Below are 18,885 nucleotides of genomic sequence, written 5' to 3' on the forward strand. Positions count from 1 at the left end.
GCCGAACCCTCATCCACGTCGGGGGGGGGCTGGGGCCCCCCCGGGGATGGACGGCAGCGGGGGGGGGGGCCGGGGGGGGGGCTGCGGCTTCCTTTTTTTTTTTTTTTTTTTTTTTTTTTTTGTCTTTTTTTGTTTTGTTTTGTTTTCCTCCTTTTTCCGGGTGGTTTCTCCTTGTCCAGGGGCGGCGTCAGAGGAACCAGGACTGAGGAGAAACAGGGGTCAGCGGCTGGTGGACACCAGACCCCATCCTCCCAGCCTCCCCCCCCGCCCCCCCATGGTCCGCTGGGGTGGGGTGGGGCGGGGTCAGGGCCCACCCGTGGCACGGGGGACCCAGGTGGCCGGGGGGACCCAGGCGGCTGGGCAGCACCCCAGCTTGGCCCCAGCCTCAAGCCCCAGCACATGGTGGGCCCAGTGCGGCTGGGGGGGGACCCAGGCATCCGGGCGCCCCGCCCACCCCCGCGTGCCAAACCAGGCGCGGCGCTGGCATGCCATTGGTTGCCAAACCACCGCACCACCAGGTCCAGCCAATGAGGACGCGTCTGCCCGCCGCAGCGCCCGCAGCCTGCCAAGGCCTGCCGGTGCCAGCCAATCTACCGCTGGCTCCTCCCCCTCCTGCCTGTCAGTGCCAGCCAATCAGGCACTGCCTGGCTGGCCCACCGAGGCCCCCCATTGGCCACCAGCCCTGGCCTCCCCCCCTACACCCGGCCCATTGGCTCTGGGCCGGTGCCGCGGCCTGCTCCAGCGCCAGCCAATCCGGGGCCGGCGCCATGGGGCAGACAGCCAATCGGGCGTCGTGCCACGGCGCTAGGGGCCAATGGGGCGCCCTGCTGGGGGTCGCGACCCCCAGCCCACAGTGCCACAGCAGTGCCACAGTGATGGGGGGGGGGTGGGAAGGCGGGGGGGGGGGGGCCACAAGGTTGCCACGGCAATGCTGGGGGCAGGGCCCGCCCCACCATTGTTCCAGGCAGGGCCTGGCGATGACATCATGTCTCGTTGCCCCCAGCAACCAGACGGGTCAGGCATGATGGGGGGCCGTCCCCCCCCCAGTGCCTCCCAATTTGGCAGCAGAGGTGGAAGGGGGTGGGGTCCTGGGACCAGTCTCATTAACCACCTAATTAGCCCAGGAGAGGAGGAGGGGCAGGTGAGGACCTGGGTGTTCGGGCGTGCCCTGGCAGGGGACCCGGGCATGCAGGGAGGGACCCAGGAGTGCGGGAGGGGACCCAGGCGTGCGGGGAGGGGACCCTACCTGCTGCTGGGGGAGGGTCAGAAAGTTGCCGTCGCGGGGTCCGAGGCCGACAAGGCGGGGGGCAGCGGCGGCGCCTGACGCTGCGAATGCTGCAGGGAGAGCAGGCTTAGCCCAGCCCGCGCGGGCACCCGTGACCCGCGGTGCAGGCGCGCGAGACGCGCGGTGCGAGGCGCGCGAGGCGGCCGGCGTCACGCCGAGCCCGTGGCATTGTGGCGAGCGCGTGAGCGTGTGCAAAAGCACCTGCGTGCAGGCGGAGCCGGGGGAACGCGCCCCCTTGGCTGCGAGGAGCCGAGGGCTGATGGGGGGGCGGGGTGGGGCGGGGTGGGGTGGGGGCAGCTGCACACGCATGTGCGTGTGTGTGACAGTGCAGGTGAGCGGGCGAGGCCATGCATGCACAGTCACACGCGTGTGCATCCAGGGCCACGTGCACACGAGCGCGCGCACATACACACACACGCGCGCGCACACGTGCACGCCCACTGCATAGGTGCCCCGTGCCAGCTGCACAGCACCAGGACCCCCTCCCGCCCTTCCCATCAGAACTTACCTGTGGGGACCTCCCCCTCCCCCCCCATGTACCCCCTGAGGATGGAGCCGGAAGGAAAATTCACGGGATCTAGGTGTCCCCCTGCCCCCCACAGAGGACCCAGGCATCTGGGCCCTGGACCCCTGGCGGCACGATTGACCCAGGCATCCCGGGTACCCCGCTCCCGACCAACACCCCCACCCCCCCCTCCCCCGAAAATGGGGTAAAAGGAGGAAAAAATGGAGAAGGGGAAAAACGAACTGAAAATGGGGTGGATGAGGCGCCGGCAGGGACGGAGCAGACGTGCCTGGGGTCAGGGGACGGTGACAGGGGACAGTGACAGCGATGACGATGCGGAGGAGGTGATGATGCACGGGCAGCCGGGCCAGGCTGGGCCACCCTGTCACCTCGTGTCACCCTCCCGTGTCAGCCCTGTCACCTGCTGCACACCCCCACCCACCCCCCCCCAGGGTCACCTTGGTGCCACCTGTGTCACTGGTGCCACTCTGCGCCTGCCTGTGCCACTGCCAGGTCACCCCAGGGCCACTGCTGCCACTCATGCCATCGGCCCCCTAGGTCCCTGCCTGGCACCTGCAGCCCACTGCAGCCCACTGCTGCACCCCACTGATGGGCACCCCTGCTACTGCTGCTGCTGCATCCTGCTACTGTGCACCCCTGCACCTTGCTGCTGCACCCCAATGCACCCTGCTGCCGCGCCCCCTGCACTGCACAGCTGCACCCCTCTACTGTGCACCCCTGCACCCTGCTGTTGCACCCCAATGCACCCCACTGCTGCACCCCTACACCCCACTGCTCCACCCCCTGCTGCTGCACCCCACCACTCCACCCCACACACGCTACTGCTGCACCCTTTGCACCACACCCCATCGCTGCACTCCCTGCATCCCTCCCTGCCCCACCGTGGCCCAGGTCCCGGCTGCAGGTGCAGTGGGGTGCAGTGGGGCGCAGGGGCCAGGGACTTACGGGGTGCCGCGGGCGCTCCGCCCTGGGGGCCGCTGGGGGCTTTGGGCTCCGGCGGGGGCAGGGGCAAGGGCCGGGCCAGGGGGGCCCCCGCAGCCCCCCCGGCCCGGCCCTGCACCCCGCACGGCTGCAACGAGAACACGGTGACGGGCACCCGGCACCCCAGGACCCCCAGGGCAGGGCAGGGACAGTGCAGTGGCACAGGGGGAGGGGGGCAGCGGCACAGGGTGGCACAGGGGAGAGACAGGGACCATTGCACATGGCACAGGTGTGCGTGGGGGGGGCCCCCCACGGGGAGAGTCCCCAGCGTGGGGGTCCCTGTCACCCCTCTCCTGGCCCTCCTGCTGCAGCCAGCACAGCTGCCGGGGCTCATTTGCATACAAGCTCCGCCTCCCATGCTGTATTTGCATTCCAGCCCCACCCCAGTCACCATATTTGCATAAAGCCCCACCTCTTTGCTCTCCAGCACCGCCTCTGCTGCCTCATTTCCATACAGACTCCTCCTCCTGGCCCTCATTTGCATCTAGGTCACACCTCCAGGGAATTGTCCTGCACAGGCCCCGCCCCCCTGCCTAATTTGCTTACAAGCCCCACCTCCAGGGAACGCCACGGCAGAGGCTCTGCCTCCTGCACCTCATTTGCATACGGGTCCCGCCCCCTGGGCACCCGTTGCCGCGGCGACCGAGCACGCGCTTGTCCCTTGGGAGCTGCACCGGGACCAGCGTCCACCCGGGGCCCCGCACCGGTCCCAGCGCGCCGCACCGGCCTTGGCCCCGCAGAGACTGGCAGCGCCCCGGGCATAGGGCGGGGTCAGGCCAGGGGACGGCATCCCCCATGTCCCCACAGTGTCACCACCGCCTCCGCATGTCCCGCGTCACCGTGTTCCTACACCCCATCCCCTGCATCCCGCCCCCCCCCCCCCCACGTCCCCGTGGTGTCCCCGCAGCGTCCCCCAGCCCCAGCCCCGTCCCACCTGGGGGCCCTGGGCGGCGCCGTCGGCGCAGACGAACTGGACGAAGTCCTTGAGCGAGTCCTGCCCGTGGTGGTAGCGGATGGTGGGGTGGGCGAAGTAGGGGCTCGACTGGGGCAGGAGGGACCCCGACGGGAAGTGCAGCGCCGAGGCCGTGGCCCGCGGGCTGCCTGCAGGGACCCTCAGCGCCAGCACGGGCGGCCGCGGGACCCAGGTGTCCGGGGATGCAGGACCCGGGGTTTGGAGCTCTCCCAGGGCCCAGGCATTTGGGGGGAATGGGAACAGGACCCAGGTGTCCAGGGACATCCCACCCCCCAATCCCCCGAGCCCAGGTCCAGACCCCCCATCTGCCCAGGTCCACCCTCTGTTCTCCCCCAGTGCCCAGGTGGGACCCAGGTGTCCGCGGCCACCACAACCCCTCCAGACCAGGGGTCCCAAGGAGCTGGGGGGGGGCAGGGGTGTCGGGGTGAGGCAGTGGGGGGGGCTGGGGGTCCCAGGGGAAGGCAGGGGGTGCCCAGGGGGGACAGGGGTCCCAGGGGTTTCCGGGGGGTTGGGGTCTCACCGGGGCGGACGCCAGCCAGGACAGGCAGGGGGTGGTGGCCGAAGGCCATGCGGGGGGCGGCCCCATGCCCCGACAGGGCGCTGCAGAAATCCAACTTCCCCGACTTCTTCAGCGCCGCTGGGCCTGGAGGGGCCGCGGGGGTCGGGGGGGCACCCGGACCCCAGCACCCCCACGGCCCCCTGGGGACCCCGCCCCGGACCCCCAGACTTCTCCCAGACCCCAGCATCCCCCCAGGCCTCCCAGCACAGATCAGTCCCCACAGCTCTCAGGGAACCCCCATGGCCCCCACTGACTCCCAGCACCCCTTAGCCCCACCCAAGCCCTCTGCATCCTCGCAACCCCCCTTTGCCCCTTACCCCACACGTTCCCCCCACGCTGTCCCTCCCCACGTCCTCTTGTCATGCCCCCATGTCCACATCCGCCCCCAGGAGCCCCCTGTGCCCCCCCAAACCCCTCTTGTCATTCCCCCAACTCCACATGCCCCCATGCCCCCCCATGTCACCCACCGGTGTCAACGTCCCCCCCCCAGGGCCCCTGGCTGCTGCCAGGGGCTGGGGACCGCCCCGGCCCAGGGTAGAAGACGTCATCCCCAGGACCCTCCAGGTCCCCCTCATCCAGCGCCTTGGGGCGCTTCGGGCCGCTGCGGGGACAGGGGTGTCACCTCTGGGGATGGGAGTGTCACCCCCCCCAGGGATGGGGACATCCCCCTCCTCCCAAGCAGTGTCACTCACCAAGAACTGGAGCACCACCCCCCGCTAGGGACACAGGGGTGTATGGGAGCCCTGGAGGGTGTCTGCATGTGGGGGTATAGGGTATCCCAGGGGTGTCCCAGGGGCTTATGGAGGTTCTGGGGGTGTCCCAGGGGGTTATTGGTTGTTAATGGGGGGTTCCAAGGGGCCAAGTTGGTTATTGGGGGATCCCAGAGGGGGTCAGGGGGTTCTGGGGGTGTCCCGGGGGGTTATTGGGTAGTAAAGGGGGATTCTGGGGGCGAAGGGGGGTTATTGGGGGATCCCAGGGGGTTATGGGGGTCCCAAAGGTTAGGGGGGGCATGCCGTGGGGTTATAGGGGGGTCTCAGGAGGCCCCAGGGTACCTGGCGGCAGGGGGTCCCAGGGGCCGGCGGCCAAGCGCGACAGGGCTGATGTTGTAGTAGCCCCCTGGGCTCTCCAGGTCGGCCAGCGAGAAGTTGGGGCCCGACGCTGTCGCCACAGGGGCTGGGGGACATGGGGGACGTGGGGGACCAACACAGGACCCCCTGAGCCACTCCCACGTCCCCCATGTCTCCATGTCCCATGCCCCCACCTCCCCTGATTCCCACAACACCCCTGTGTTCCCCTGTCCCCCCCATCCCATCCCTTCCCCTGCCCCCGTCCCCCCCATCTCCCCACTTACTCTGGGACACCCTCACCAGCTCCGTCACGTTCCAGACACCCGACGTCACAAAGCAGTCCTGGAAGGTCAGGTGCCCTGGGAACACGGCAGATGGGGGACATGGGGGGACACCGCACTGGGGGAGCATAGGGACTGGGGACATAGACTCGTAGGATAGGGACGCCATGGGGACAGAGGGCACTGGGGGCCACAGGGGGGGCACTGGGAGCACAAGGGGGCTGCAGGGGGTGGCACTGAAGGGACTGGGGGCTCACCGTTGGGCAGTGGTTTGATGTCCGCGTCTCCCTGGGGATTTGAACTGTCAGATTGTCCAGAGTCTGCAGGAGAGACAGGGTCAGGCCCGGCCGCCGGGGTCCCCCTGGACGCTGGGGTCCCCATCCCGCCCTGGGGAGGGGCAGCCCTGGACGCCTGGGTCCCAGCACTGAAGGGCCCCTTGTTCCTGCGGGGTCGTTCAAGGTGAACGTCCTCCAGGACCTCAGCTGTGCCCGGGCGGCACCCGCAGCCCCCCTCCTCTGGAGGACCCAGGCGTCCAGGCACCCCCCCACCCCGTATAGGACCCAGGCATCCGGGTGCCCCCACCCCGCACCCCCGAGGGGACCCAGGTGTTCAGGTGCCCCTTGGCCGGGTGATAAGGGGGATGCAGCAGCCGCAGGGGGCCAGGGGGCCAGGGCTGGCAGGGGGCCGGGCCGGGCCGGGGGGGCTGGGGGCCGCCGTGGGGCCGGGCCGGGGGCCAGGAATGCGTTGGCCCCCCGCCAACGGGCAGCGCCAACAAAGCAGCCATTGTCTGCGCTGAGTGGGGGGGCGCCCGGATGCCTGGGTCCCCCCCAGCACCTCCCCGCACGCCTGGGTCCCCCCCGCAAAGGCAACCCCCATCTGCCCCGGACACCTGGGTCTGCCCCAGACACCTGGGTCCCCCCCAGTACCTCCATCCCAGATGTCTGGGTGTCCCATCCCCCCCGGCACCTTCCATCCCCGATGTCTGGGTCCTCCCAGCACCCCCACAGGGCCCCGGGGCTCCCCTCACCCCTGCTGTCCCCACACCCAGGCGTCCGGGTGGGGAGGGTCAGGAGGACAGGTCCCCTCCCCCGTTTTGGCCCCGCCGCATCACCCTGTGGGGTCAGGGGTCAGCAGGGCGCGTGCCGGGTCGCAGCCTCCGCGGGGGGGGGGGGGGGGGGGTCGCGTGGCAGGCGCGTGCCGCCCCACCCCCACGACCCACCCGGCCGCCTGGGTCCTCCTGCAGCCCCTGGGCACAGAGCAGACCCCGTGCTGGGTGCCAGGAGCAGGGGCTCAGACAGCTGGGTCCCTGGGGGCGGGTCTCAGGACCCCCGTCCTGCAGCCGCCCCATGCCTCAGTTTCCCCTGAGCCCCCAGCAGGTCCCTGTGTCCCTACAAGACCCCAGCCCCACAGCGTCCCTGCATCCCCAGCCCCGGCAGGGGGTTCAGGTGCTGTTGGCAGCTGCACCCTGACCCCCCCCGCAGGGCCCCTCCCCCCACACCTGCGTCCCCCGGACCCAGGCGTCTGGGAAGGGACCCAGGCATTCGGGCAGCGCCAGCAGCAACCGTGTGCATCACCCTCGCAGCCCCTATGGACCTCACGACCCCTACAGCTGCCCACAGCCCGATGGGCCCTAGAGACCCACCTGGAGCACCACAGAACCCCAGACACACAGAGGTCCTGGCAGAGCCCTATAGCACCCTATAGCTCCACCTGCACCCCAAGACCCCAGAAACCTACATACAGGTCTCTGCAAGTGCCCGCAGGCCCCGATACACCCCGCAGGCCCCTATAGGCACATATGGACACCCCCAGCGCGGAGCCGGAACCTCAGCGGGGAAAGGGACACTGGTGCGTGGGCTCACCCCGCACTGGGCAGGCAGAGGGGCACCACCAGCACAGCCCTGTGGCACATGCGTGTGCAAGACACGAACAGGAGCAGGTTGGGGGCTCCCTGGCACAGGGCAGGGGCTATTGCAGAGGGGGTGGCACACCATGGCACGGGGGTCCCCAGCACGGGGGCTGTCCCCATCCCAGGAGGGTCCCACCACGGGGCTGCGGTGCCGCAGCGCGTTTCGGGTGCCAACAGGCGCCGCCATCTTACACACACGGGGAGGGGGGGGGTTGGCACCGTGCCCCCCCCCAGCCTGCAGCAGCCAAAGGGCCCCTGGCAGGGGAGAGAGGGGGGATGCCGGGGGGGCTGGGGGCCGGGGCCGCGCACGGGGCCTCGTGCCGCGCATGGGGGCACGGTGCCAACCGGGGCCATTTTGGCAGTGCTGGGCGGGAGCTGCATTGGGGATTTGAGCCCCCCCCAGGCTGGGCAGGGGAGTGGGGGTAGGGGGGAGGGCTGCAGGGCCCCCCCGCAGACATGCTCAGATTTGGCACATGGGCCTGGGGGGGGATTTGTCGGGGGGGGGGGGGCGGGATGGGGGTTGGAGGCAGGATACACACCCCAACTGCCTCCTTCTTCACCCCGCAAGGCACATGAGGGACCCTGGTATCTGGGCACCCCCCAGCAAGGACCCAGGCATTTGGGAGCCAACCCTAAGCACTGGCTAAGCAGCCCAAAATCCCTTGCTCCAGCCCCAAAATTACACCTCCCCCCCAGCAGGAAAGACAGGACCAGGCACCCGGGCTAGGGTACCCCACCATGCACACGCACACACACACACACGGCTCTGCCTCTGTGCCTCCCACACACGCAAGACCCCTCTGCAGCCCCTGCAGCTCTGCATACACCTGTGTCCCCCCCACCTCAGCTCACCGCACACATGCGTGTACGCTGCTGGTGCCCCGCAGGCACAAGAGCCGGGTGCCCGTTGCACGCCCACGCCTCGGCCAGGGCAGAAGCATCCGCCAGGAGCCCGGCCCACGGCACGGCTCGGTGCACGGCAGGGCTTGGGGCTTAGTGTATGGCACAGCTTGGTGCACGGCAGGGCTCGGTGCTTGGTGCACAGCGGAGCTTGGTGCTGTGCAGAGCCTGGTGCACGGCACGGCTCGGGGCTTGGTCTGGCACCCAGCTTGGTGCACGGCACGGCTCCATGCACGGCTCATGGTGCACAGTCTGGCACAGCGCATGGCACACGGCTTGGCACGCGGCACACGGCACGCGGCGCGTGCTTTGGCACACGGTGCGGCTTTGTGCAAGGCACGTGGGGGCTGGCATCCCCGGCCGGGGCCACCCTAGGTGGGTGTGGGGCCGGGGAGGGCCGTGGGTTGAAGGGGGGCCCCGGGTGCCTCCGCAGAACCACCGGCACTGCGCCGGCCCCAGGGCTGCTGCAGACACAGCCCAGCCCTGGTGCAGGGTCCCTCCAGCACCTGCTGGGACTGCAGCTGCCCCCAGGGCATTGCAGAGGGGACAGTGCCCCCAGGACCTCTCTGGAGCCAGGGAGGGCACAGCCGGGAGCCTTTGCCTGCAGCCCTGGTGTGTGCAGCGGACCCTGCCGCCGCCCCCTGACCGTGCTGCCGGCTCCGGCTCAGCCCCCCGCGCTCCCCACCGGCAGCACTCACCAGGCGCATGGACAAAGTAGGCCAGGTAGAGGTCGAGCTCCTTGATGGTGACGCCGATGTGGTGGGGCTGGACGCAGAGGCCGGGGCTGGCACACTGGGGCGCCTTGGCCAGGCGCTCGCCGTCAGTGCTCTCCAGCGGGACTCCCTTGAAGAGGATGACCATCACCAGGTCCAGGCGCCAGACCTTGTCAGCCTGGCGCAGGCAGTCGATGCGGCGGATCTTGCCCTTCTGGTCGGGGTTGGAGAGAACGCAGCAGGGCGCCTTCTTGCCGGTGACGGAGAGCACGAAGTCCTCGCGGCACTCGGGCCGGATGTCCTTGCGCAGCTTGGCCAGGAGGCGCGAGGCCCACTTCTGCTTGACCTCAGGCTTCTCGCCCAGCAGCTCGTCCTTGACGGCACGCTCCTCCTCCTTCGACATCCGCTTCTCGTGCTTCTTGAAGTACTTGCGCTTGCGGGCCTGCAGGTTGAACCAGGTGTAGGAGAAGGCCCGGACGTGGGGCAGCAGCGCCTCGATGAAGGGGTGGAACTCATCCTGTGGGGCAGGGCACCGTCAGTGGGGTGCTGCCGTGGGGTGGCCACGGCCCCAGCAGCTCCCAGAGGACCCCCACCCTGCACAGGATGCTCCTGGGAGGATGCCCGTGCTGTGCAGGAGGAGCATCCCCAGACATGGCTGCATCCTGCCCAGGGTGCTTCCAGGGGCACCCCCGTCCTGTGCAGGGGACCATACCCAGGCCCGGGGCCATCCCAGCCCCAGGAGACACTCAGCTCAGCCCTGGGCATTGCCGGGGACCAGGGATGCAGGATCTGGCCCCGGGGACGGCGCTATGGGGCTGGGAGACCGGGGCAGCGCTGGCTCAGGGGGACCTGCCGGGCTCTTGGTGCGCGGCTGGCACCAGGGACAAGTCAGCTCCCGGCCCTGCACAGCCCCGGTACCGGTGCAGCCCCACGGTGCTCCCACGTCCCCAGCCCGGGGACGACTCAGCCCCGTGTCCCCATCCCCGCTGCCCCCGTCCCGGCACAGCCCATGCCCCAGCCCCGGTGCCGCCCCGTCCCTGCCCCCTGTACTGGCTCAGCCCCAGCCCGCTCCATCCCCGTCCGGCTCTCACCGCCGTCGGGGCTCGGCTGCCCCAGGCACGTCCCCAAGCCGCCCGCGTGGTCCCCGTCCCTAGAGCTGGTCCCTGCTGCCAGCCCTATCCCCGGTGCCACCGATCACCATCCCCTTCCCCATCGGTCCCCGTTCCCGCTGCCACCCGCCATCGCCTGTCCCCGATGCCAGCGCCACCGGTCCCCGTCCCCTGTTCCCGCTCGCTGGTGCCGTCAGTCCCCGGCCCTATCCCGGTCCCCATCGCAGTCCCCGGTGCCACCAGCGCCTGTCCTCGGTCCCCGTCCCCGGAGCCGCCGGTCCCGTCCCATCCCATCCCCGTCCGTACCATCGCGGCGGCTCATCCCGGCCGTGGGCAGCTGCCAGTCGGGCCCCGGCGGGGCAGAACCGGGGGCGACAGACGGGGACGGGGGGCGCTACTGGGAGGGAAGGGGTTAACGGGGGCTACCGGGGGGGGGGGGGGGGCGGGTCCGGGGGGCGGACACTGCAGGGGGGCCTCAGGTACCGGGGGTCCCGGTTACCGGGGTGTCGGGGGTGTCCCAGCTGCCGGGACAGTGCGGGTCCCGGGGGGTGGTGTCCCTGTCGGGGGTGTCCCTGTCGGGGGGGTCCCGGTCCGGGGGTCCCGGTGCCGCCGCGGAGCCGCAGCCGGAGCCGCCGCCGCCGCCGCCGGGCGCGGAGCGCGCGGAGCCGCCGCGGCCCCTTTTGGCACCGGGACCGGCGCGGCGGTGGCCAATGGGGGCGCAGCGCGCGGGGGGAGCAGCCGCCCCATTGGCCGGGCCGGGGGGGGCGGGGCCGGGGGGGGGCGGTGGAGTTCGGGGCCGGGACACGGCGCGGGGGGGCCGGGGGCGGCGGGACGGGGGGGGGGGGGGGCACCGGGCGCGCCCCGGCGCGGCCACGCGTGTGCCCGGCGAGCCCTCAGCGAGTCCCACGCGTGTGGAACAGCCAGACCCGTGCAAAGCCCCGTGCGAGGCGGCCGGCGGGGCAGAACCCCCCCCCCCCGCCGGCCCCCCCGGTGCACCCGCGGCCCCGGGGGCTTCGCCAAAACATGGGGATCTGCACCCACAACCGTGCCCGGGGCGGGGGGGGGGGGTGTCACCCACGCGCCTCGATCGCGCTCCTCGTGCAAACCCTCGTGCAAAGCCCCGTGCAGGGGGGTCGAGCGAGGACGCTGGGGCCGCGCTCGCACGAGGGGCCCATCCCGGGGGTCTGGCCCCCCCGACACACCCCAGGAGCGGGAAGGGCCCGGATTTTGGCCGCTTTCCCTGGCCCCGTGGCGGCCCCAGCGCGGAACGGCCCAAAACCTCCGTTTCTGCCCCCAAATCCCCGACGCGGTGCTTGGAGCCAAACCTCCCCCCCCCGTAATTAATTCCCTCTGTGTGAAGAAAAAGCCCAAAATTTGGGCGTTTCGGCGGCAGGGACGGGTGGAGGCTCCCGCACCTCGATGCCCGCACACCTCCCCAGCCCCAAACCTCGTGGCTTTCACCCCAAAACCACAGCAGGGGGGACGACGACATGCACGGGGTCGCTCCCCAGCCCCCACCCGCTTCCTGCCCTGTTTCGCTTTGCGAAACCCACAAAATGGGACACTGCGGTGCTGGCGGGGGGGGCGGGGGAAGGCGCAGTGTGGGAAGAGGGACACCCAGGGGCTCCTGACCCCTCTGAGGGGTTCGCACCATGGGTCACGCTTTGCACGAGGGGGGTCACGGCCACACATGACACCTTCGCTCACGGCACCCCTGGCCGAGCCGCCTGCAGGGACGGAGGGGACCCAGGCGTCCGGGCCCCCTCCACCCCACAGCCCCCCTCCCCTCCCAGCCAGCTGCAGAGAACCCAGGCGTCCAGGCCTGCCAGCACCCGCTTGGGCACCGGGAGGGCTCCCAGATGCCTGGCTCCACCCGGACACCTTGGGAAGGGCACTGGGGTGGGTCGGGCTGGCAGCGGGGAGGGTCGGTGGCCCAAACACCTAGGTCTCCCCGCGGCCCCCGTGAAGACAAAGAGCCACCAGGTCAGGCCCATGGCGCCCCGGCACCTGGGTCCGCCCGAACGCCTGGGTCCCCTCCCCACCCCTCCACGGGGAAGTCGGGGCTAGCATGGAAGGATCTAGAGGCTTGGCCACTGGAGTCTGCACAGACGTTGGGGTCCCTGCCTGAGGCCGGGGTCCCCTCCTGGACACCAGGGCCCCCCCCGGACACCGGGGTCCACGCTGAGGTGGGGTCCGGCCCCGGTGCCGCCGGGCTGCCATTGGCTGCGCTGGCCCCGCATTGAGCCGCAGTCTCGGGCGAAGCCACGTCGCCGCGTCCGCAGCTGCGAGCGCCCGGCAAAGCGCCAACGCGGCGGCGGGGGGGGGCGGCGCCGGATCGGGAGGGAAAAGCCCAGAAAAAACAGAAAAGAGGGAAAAAAGAAAAAAAAAAAAAAAAGAAAAACACCCCCCCTGGCCCCCCCGCCCCGGCAGCGCCCGCCCTCCCGCGCCGCTGCCAGCTCCCCCCGGCCCTCGGCTTCGCCGCGAGAGAAAACAGCCCGAAACAGCCAGAATTGCCGCCAAAAAAACCCCCGGCGGCCCCTGACCGTGCAGGCGGGGTGGGGGGGGTGTGCGGACGGGGGGTGGAGGGGGGGGCGAGTGAGGGGCATCCTGGACCCCCGGGATAAGGAGGGGGACAGCCACAAGGGACCCCGGCACGAGGCCGGGAGCGGCCGGAACCCAGGCGTCCGGGAGGACCCAGGCGTCCTGGCGGCCTCGGAGAGAACGTGCCGGATGGTCCTGGCGGGGGACCCAGGCGTCCAGGGGGGACCCAGCCATCCGGGCTGTGCGGAGGAAGCCGCCTGCCTGCTCCCCTGCCCGCAGCCACGTGGAGGACCCAGGCGTCTGGGCTGCTCGTGGGGAATGCGGGCGTCTGGGCCCCCCCACTTCCCCATGTGGCAGAGCCAGGAATGGGACCCAGGCGCCCGGGCCGTGCCGGGGGTCCGGAAATCACGGGCACTGGTGGGGGGGGGGACACGCCGCAGTGGCTCGAGGCGGTGCCGCAGCGCGTGGGGCTGCTGATGCAGTTTGGCACCGGTGGACCCGGGCATCCAGGCGTGCATCCCCCCACCAGCTGGGGAGGGGACCCAGGCGTTCGGGCTGCCCCCCACCCCCGCCAACCCCGCTCCCTCCCCAGCGCGGATCCAGGCATCCCGGCACCACCGTGGCCTCCTGCCAGGCTGGGCCGGGGGGGCCCTGCAGTGCTGCCGCGTCCAAGAAAGCTTTTTGTGGCCCATCAATAATTCAGGGCCCCCCCCCAGCCCGGCCAAGGGCTTCTCCATTATTGATGCTGCCAGCGCAGCCCCACAGCCAGGGGACACAGGGGGGGCGTGGGGGGACACAGGGAGGGGGACTGTCAAAGCCACAAGTGCCGTAACACAGGGGTGCAGCGGTGCAGACAGCAAAGCATACCCACACGTCTCGCCATGCATGTGCAGGGCCCACACGGCGCGCACACGCCTCACCACGCACACGGCCCCTCGCACGCGCAGGCAGCGTGCACACCACACGGACACACGGCACAACAGCACGCAAACACACCACGCGCACCAGGCAGCGCGTGCCGTGCACATGCACGCCCCCCCGGCGTGGCACCCACGCGTGTCACCTGCCCCCATCTCACACGGCCCCGGGCGCCTCGCACGGCCTCGCACGGCCTCGCACGTGGCGGGGGAGGCGGTGCCTCCCCTACACCGATTGCATCAGCCGGCGGTGCAGCCCCACATGGCCACGCGTGGGGCACGGGGCCCTTGCACATGCATCGCACACCAGTATGGGCACACGCACGCATGCACTGCACTGTGCGTATGTGTGTTGCACTCCTGGTGCATGCAGGGATGCAACACGGGCAGTGTGGGATGGCACCCGTATGCAGAGGCACTGTGCACACGTGTTGCACACACGCTGAGCAGGGAGATGTGCACGGAGCGTGCAGGCGCAGCTGCCACGTGTGCACGTCACCTGCACACACATCGCACACACAGTGCACTCACGGCACGTACGCCCCCATCGCGTATGTGTGCACCCAGTTCCCGTGACACACATATGCGTCCTCTCTCTCCGTCATATGCACCTGCACCCCATTACATACGTGTGCACATCCCCACCATTACACACGTGTGAACCCCGCCCTGCTGTTGGGCCCATCGGGCACCCACAGCCCCTCGCACACCCCAGCCCCAACAGCCCATAGGTGCCCCACGCACCACCCTGGTCCTCGCCAGGCCCTATAGGCACCATAGCGGCTGCAGGCTGGGTGGGGCATCGTCTGGGGGGTGCTGGGGCACCTCATGCCCCTCCTGTTCCCCCCAGCCCCCAGAGGTGGCTCCACACCCTCTGCGGGTCCTGGCACCAGCCAAACGTAACAGCTGCAGGTGCAGGGCATGCCCCGCGGTACTGGGGGCACCCTGTGGCACCGGGCCCCGCCGCAGCACCGTGCCATGCCAGGCTGTGCTGTGCCGCGGGCTCTGGGGCACATCCCAAACCTGTGCCACACAACACCCCCCCGACACCATGTCCTGCTCTGGCGCCCCGCTCAGCAGCGCACCTTCGGCTGCCGTCTGCTGCCCCAAGGACATGGTACGCTGCCTATGACATACATGTCACATATGTGTCCTGTACATGGCACGTGCAGAGCACGGACCCCGGCTCTCGCTGCACTGAACCCCCAAACGCGCGTTACGTTATGCGTCGTGATGCACACACGGCACCCACAGTGTGCGGCGCGTTGCGCCCCGCTGCCGGCAGCACCTCACGCTCTGCACCGCACCCCGCACCGGCCACAGCGCCCCGCGCTGCACCCACCTACGCTGCACTGCTACAAGGGCTGGAGACGCACGTGCTGCTGCGGCCACCGCCACACGGCCGCCGGGGCAGGGGCTATAGGGGCCCGGCACGCGCAGACCACGCAGCCCTACGGTGTAGGTTGGGCTGCCTCCCCCCATAGCAGCTGCGTGGGGATGGGGCGGGGTTGTGTGGGGGTGGGGGTGGCTCTGAGGGGCGCTGTGTATTTTCCCCTGTTCTTTGGAGAGGAAATGGGCATGGGGGTATTCTGTGCAGCCAGGGGGGTTCTGTGGGTGCCCTTGTTCCACCCCAGGGGTCACCCAGCTGGTGACAGTTAACAGTGATGTCACGACAGCAAGGGTGACAGTGACCCACATTGCTCCGAGGCCGCACTACGTCCCGCCGGGGTCCAGGCCAGGGGCGGCTCTGCACGGCCGGGAGCCTTCAGCTGGGAGACCTGAGGGGACACGGGGGACACTGGCCCAGCGAGCAGCCGCAGCACCGGCAGCTGGAGCCCAGGGCTGGGCCAGGGGGCTACATCCTGGTGGGGGCTGGGGCCATGCATCCAGCCGCGGGGTTTCACCGCCGAGGCTGCGGGTTATGGCACAGAGAAAGGAGCTGCTGCCAGCTACACCGGCTAGAGGGGACGGGAACTGTAGGGGACTGGCGCTGGTGCTGCGCCAGTGGCAGACGAGGTACATCCCACGCCTGGTCAGCCACAGGGCCCAGCGGCAGGAGCTGCCGCTATACGTGCCGCTACACATGACACTATACATGCTGCTATAGGTGCCGCTATGCGTGCCGCTCTCTGTGCCCGCAGCTGGGCACAGCAGCCAGATCCTGCGCACGCTGGGGGCCTGGCCCTGTGCCGGGGTGGGGGATGGTGGCAGCAGCCCAAAACCGCCCAGAAATGGCTCAAAAGGGAAAAGGGGGTGAGAGGGAAGCACACGCGTGTCAGCATGCGGCGCCTGTGCACACAGCCACGCTTCAGCACGCTCAGGATTGGGCCCATGAGGCCACCACGTATATGTGTGTGCACGCATGTGTGTGCACAATGTGAGACGGGGTGCGCACAGGGGCATGCACACACATGCAGAGTGTGATCGTGCACACGCACCAGCGAGCACATACGTGTTTGACTATGTGTACATGGAAGCACACACATGTGCAATTGTGTGTGCAGGAGGGACCACATGTGTGTGCACCAGTACAGGCAGGCGGGCTCACAGGCATGTTGCTGGCGTGTGCAGGCAGGGGCACACGCATGTGCAATGGCGTGTTGCTGGCGCGTGCACACGCGTGTGTGGGGCGGGCGCCGAAGCTGCGAGAAGCGCCGCTGGCCGCCCGCCCAGACACAACCGGCCGCCAAAACCTCCACGAAAAGCGGGAGAAAAGGGCAACGGCGGGGGGGGGAAGCAGCAACGCCTGGCAGGGGGGGCCAGGCCGCCCAGGCAATCATGGTGGGACCCCAGGGGGACCCCAGGATATCGGGGGGGGGGGGCAGGAACCCCCATAGGAACTCCCATAGGGACCCCTATGTCACAGCCCCCAAAACGTGCCCCCACCCAGCGACCGGCGTTGCCCCTCCCCACAGACAACCCCCAAAACCCCACGGACCCCACAGTCCTCCTGTAAAGACCTCCCTCCCCACGGTCCCCCGCAACACCCCAACAAATCCCCCCAGTACAAGGCATTCCCCAGCGCCGGTGCCCCTGCAGGGGCCTCACCCTCTCCCGGCCCCACCGAGCCACCCGGCCGCCCTTCTGTGGGCCCCGGGGCTACCACCCCCCCGGGACCGGGTTTCAGCCCGTCCCGGCGGTGCCCACAGGCACAAAACACCCCGCGGGCACCGACTGCACCGTCCTGCGGGTGCCCCGTGAACGACGCCTCCCGTGGGGCAACCCCACCCCCACCACCCCATTCCCCCTGGGTAACCCCTGCCCCGGCTCCCTCCGCTCGCAGGAAGGGGCTTCGCGGCGGCACCGGGCTGGGGGGTCCGGGGTCGCTGCCCCGCGCCGGATCGAGTCCCCCCGCACAGGGCCGGGCACAACCGGGGACCCTCGCACCGGGAGTCCGAGTGGAGCTTCTCCGAGACATACCGGCCAGAGGCGGCAGCAGCCCCGGACCGCCGGCAGCCGTGCAGCGGGAGCGGCTCCGGCGCTCACCCGGGGCCCCGGTGCCGGCGGAGGAAGCGGAGTCGCCGCCCGCCCAGTATCGGCAACCGGGGAATGGTCGCACCCCCACCCAATGCACCCCGATTTTGGCGCGGGGGGGGGGGGGGCCGCAGCCGTTCGCGGTGCGCAGCAAAGCTGGGACCGGACCCCCCGGACCGGACCCCCCTTTACAGACCCGCCGTTACCGGACGCCCCCCGTTACCGGGCCCCCCGCTCCCGGCCGTACCTGGGTGAGGCAGTACGGGGAGTACATGGCGGCGGTGTCAGCCGCGGCGGGGCATGGCGGGGGGTCCGGGGGTGCCGGGGGTCCGGGGGGGTCCCGGGTCCGGGGGTGCCGGTACCGGCGGCGCGCGGGTAAAGTTTGCCCGAAGTTGGCGCCCGCCGCACTTTTGCCGCGGGAAGCGCCGCGCCGGCCCCGCCCCCACCAGGCCCCGCCCCCGGAGACGCCCCGGGAGACGCCCATCCCACTCTCGGGCCCGCCCACTAGCGGCGCGGGACACGCCCCCACCCACTATGGACACGCCCCCGCCGGGATGGGCCCCGCCCCTGTCGGGACGGCCTGGGGGACCACGGGGGGACACGAGGGGGACACGCTGGTCGTGGGGACACCGGTCCCCCACCTGCCCCCCCCCCCCGTGCAGGGACCCCGCAGCCGCAGGTACCCAGCAAGAGGCCGCAGGGGCCGCTGTGACTCCCCACGGGTGACAGTGACAGCAGCGCCGGCGGTGGCAGTGGGGAGAGGCGGCACAGTCTGGTGGCGGCCGTGGCGGCCGTGCCGTGACAGCGGCGGTGGCAGTACCAGTGGCAGTGGCCGCAGCAGTGCCAGTGGCAGTGCCGGTGACAGTGACACTGCCGGCGGTGGTGACAGTGCCGCGACAATGGCAGTGCCAGCGCTGTTGACCGTGTCATGACGGTGCCGATGACAGTGGCAGTGGCAGTGACAGCGCCATGGCAGTGTGGGTAACAGTGACAGTGCCGATGGCAGTGGCAGTGGCAGTGACGGCGGTGGTGGCAGCCTCATCTGTCATTCCGGCTGCGGCCGCGTCCCTCCGCCATCTGTCACCACCGGGTGCCAGCGCTGGCACCGCCGCCACAGCCACTGTCACCCCTTCGCTGCCGGAGGTGCCGGCGCTGCTGCGGCCCAAAGCACCGAGGGACAGCACAAGGGGCCCTGGCTTTGGGGTGTCCCAGGTGTCACTGGGTGCCCTGGGTGGCCCTTGGCCAGGGGGACCGTGGCTGGAGGGGACCCCAGGAGTGTGGGGGAGTGTATTAGCATCCCCCCCTGCCTGGATGCCTGGGTCCCCTCCGTGCGGGGGTGGGGAGGGTGGGCACAGCTGCGGTCCCCCCCCCCACTGAGCTGCTGCCATGGGGGGGGGCACTGCTGTCATGTGGGGGACAGGGGGGACACGGCGCCATGAAGCCCCTGCCTGGACCCCCATGCAGGGGTGGGGACACATGGGGACAGGGCTGTCCCAGGTGTCCGGGCACCCGTTGCCCACCATGGCCAGAGGGGACCCAGCACGTCCGAGTCCCTGTGTCCCTGCACACACGTGTGTGCAGCCGTCATGCATCACACGGGGCCCATCAAGCTGCCCCCATCCCTGTCCCCACCAGCTGCTTGGGGGCTAC

The 18,885-nt window shown here is 70.5% G+C and overlaps 1 protein-coding gene across 7 annotated transcripts; it reads right to left on the reverse strand.

Moving 5' to 3' along the window:
• Nucleotides 1–105: 105 nt before the first annotated feature.
• On the reverse strand, nucleotides 106–17,676 carry NFIX (nuclear factor I X). 7 transcript variants are annotated; one of them, XM_075076102.1, is made up of 11 exons: nucleotides 17,483–17,676; nucleotides 9,180–9,711; nucleotides 5,930–5,992; nucleotides 5,676–5,750; nucleotides 5,377–5,497; nucleotides 4,792–4,925; nucleotides 4,286–4,408; nucleotides 3,727–3,893; nucleotides 2,757–2,880; nucleotides 1,247–1,335; nucleotides 106–202 (listed from the first exon to the last, which is right to left on the reverse strand). In XM_075076102.1, exons 1-11 carry the CDS (start codon nucleotides 17,507–17,509, stop codon nucleotides 188–190), a joined length of 1,470 nt encoding a protein of 489 aa, XP_074932203.1. In that variant the 5' UTR covers nucleotides 17,510–17,676; the 3' UTR covers nucleotides 106–187. The 7 variants fall into 7 exon arrangements, with proteins under 7 accessions (XP_074932203.1, XP_074932204.1, XP_074932207.1 ...); XM_075076103.1 differs by lacking the exon at nucleotides 4,286–4,408; XM_075076106.1 differs by lacking the exon at nucleotides 2,757–2,880 and having other exon boundaries at nucleotides 3,727–3,786.
• Between the last annotated feature and the right edge of the window lie 1,209 nt (nucleotides 17,677–18,885).

Source organism: Phalacrocorax aristotelis, chromosome 28 (genome assembly GCF_949628215.1).
Source record: "Phalacrocorax aristotelis chromosome 28, bGulAri2.1, whole genome shotgun sequence".
Lineage (NCBI taxonomy): Eukaryota > Metazoa > Chordata > Aves > Suliformes > Phalacrocoracidae > Phalacrocorax > Phalacrocorax aristotelis.

Bases quoted from the DNA above. Each gene is read 5' to 3' on its own strand.
- NFIX (XM_075076102.1), bottom strand. From the start codon at position 17,509: ATGTACTCCCCGTACTGCCTCACCCAG. The intron at 9,712-17,482 runs GTACGGCCGGGA...CCTGCCCCACAG, and splicing joins CCCCGTACTGCCTCACCCAG to GATGAGTTCCACCCCTTCAT. The intron at 4,926-5,376 runs GTACCCTGGGGC...CTGTCCCCGCAG, and splicing joins CTGGGACCCCCTGCCGCCAG to CGGCCCGAAGCGCCCCAAGG.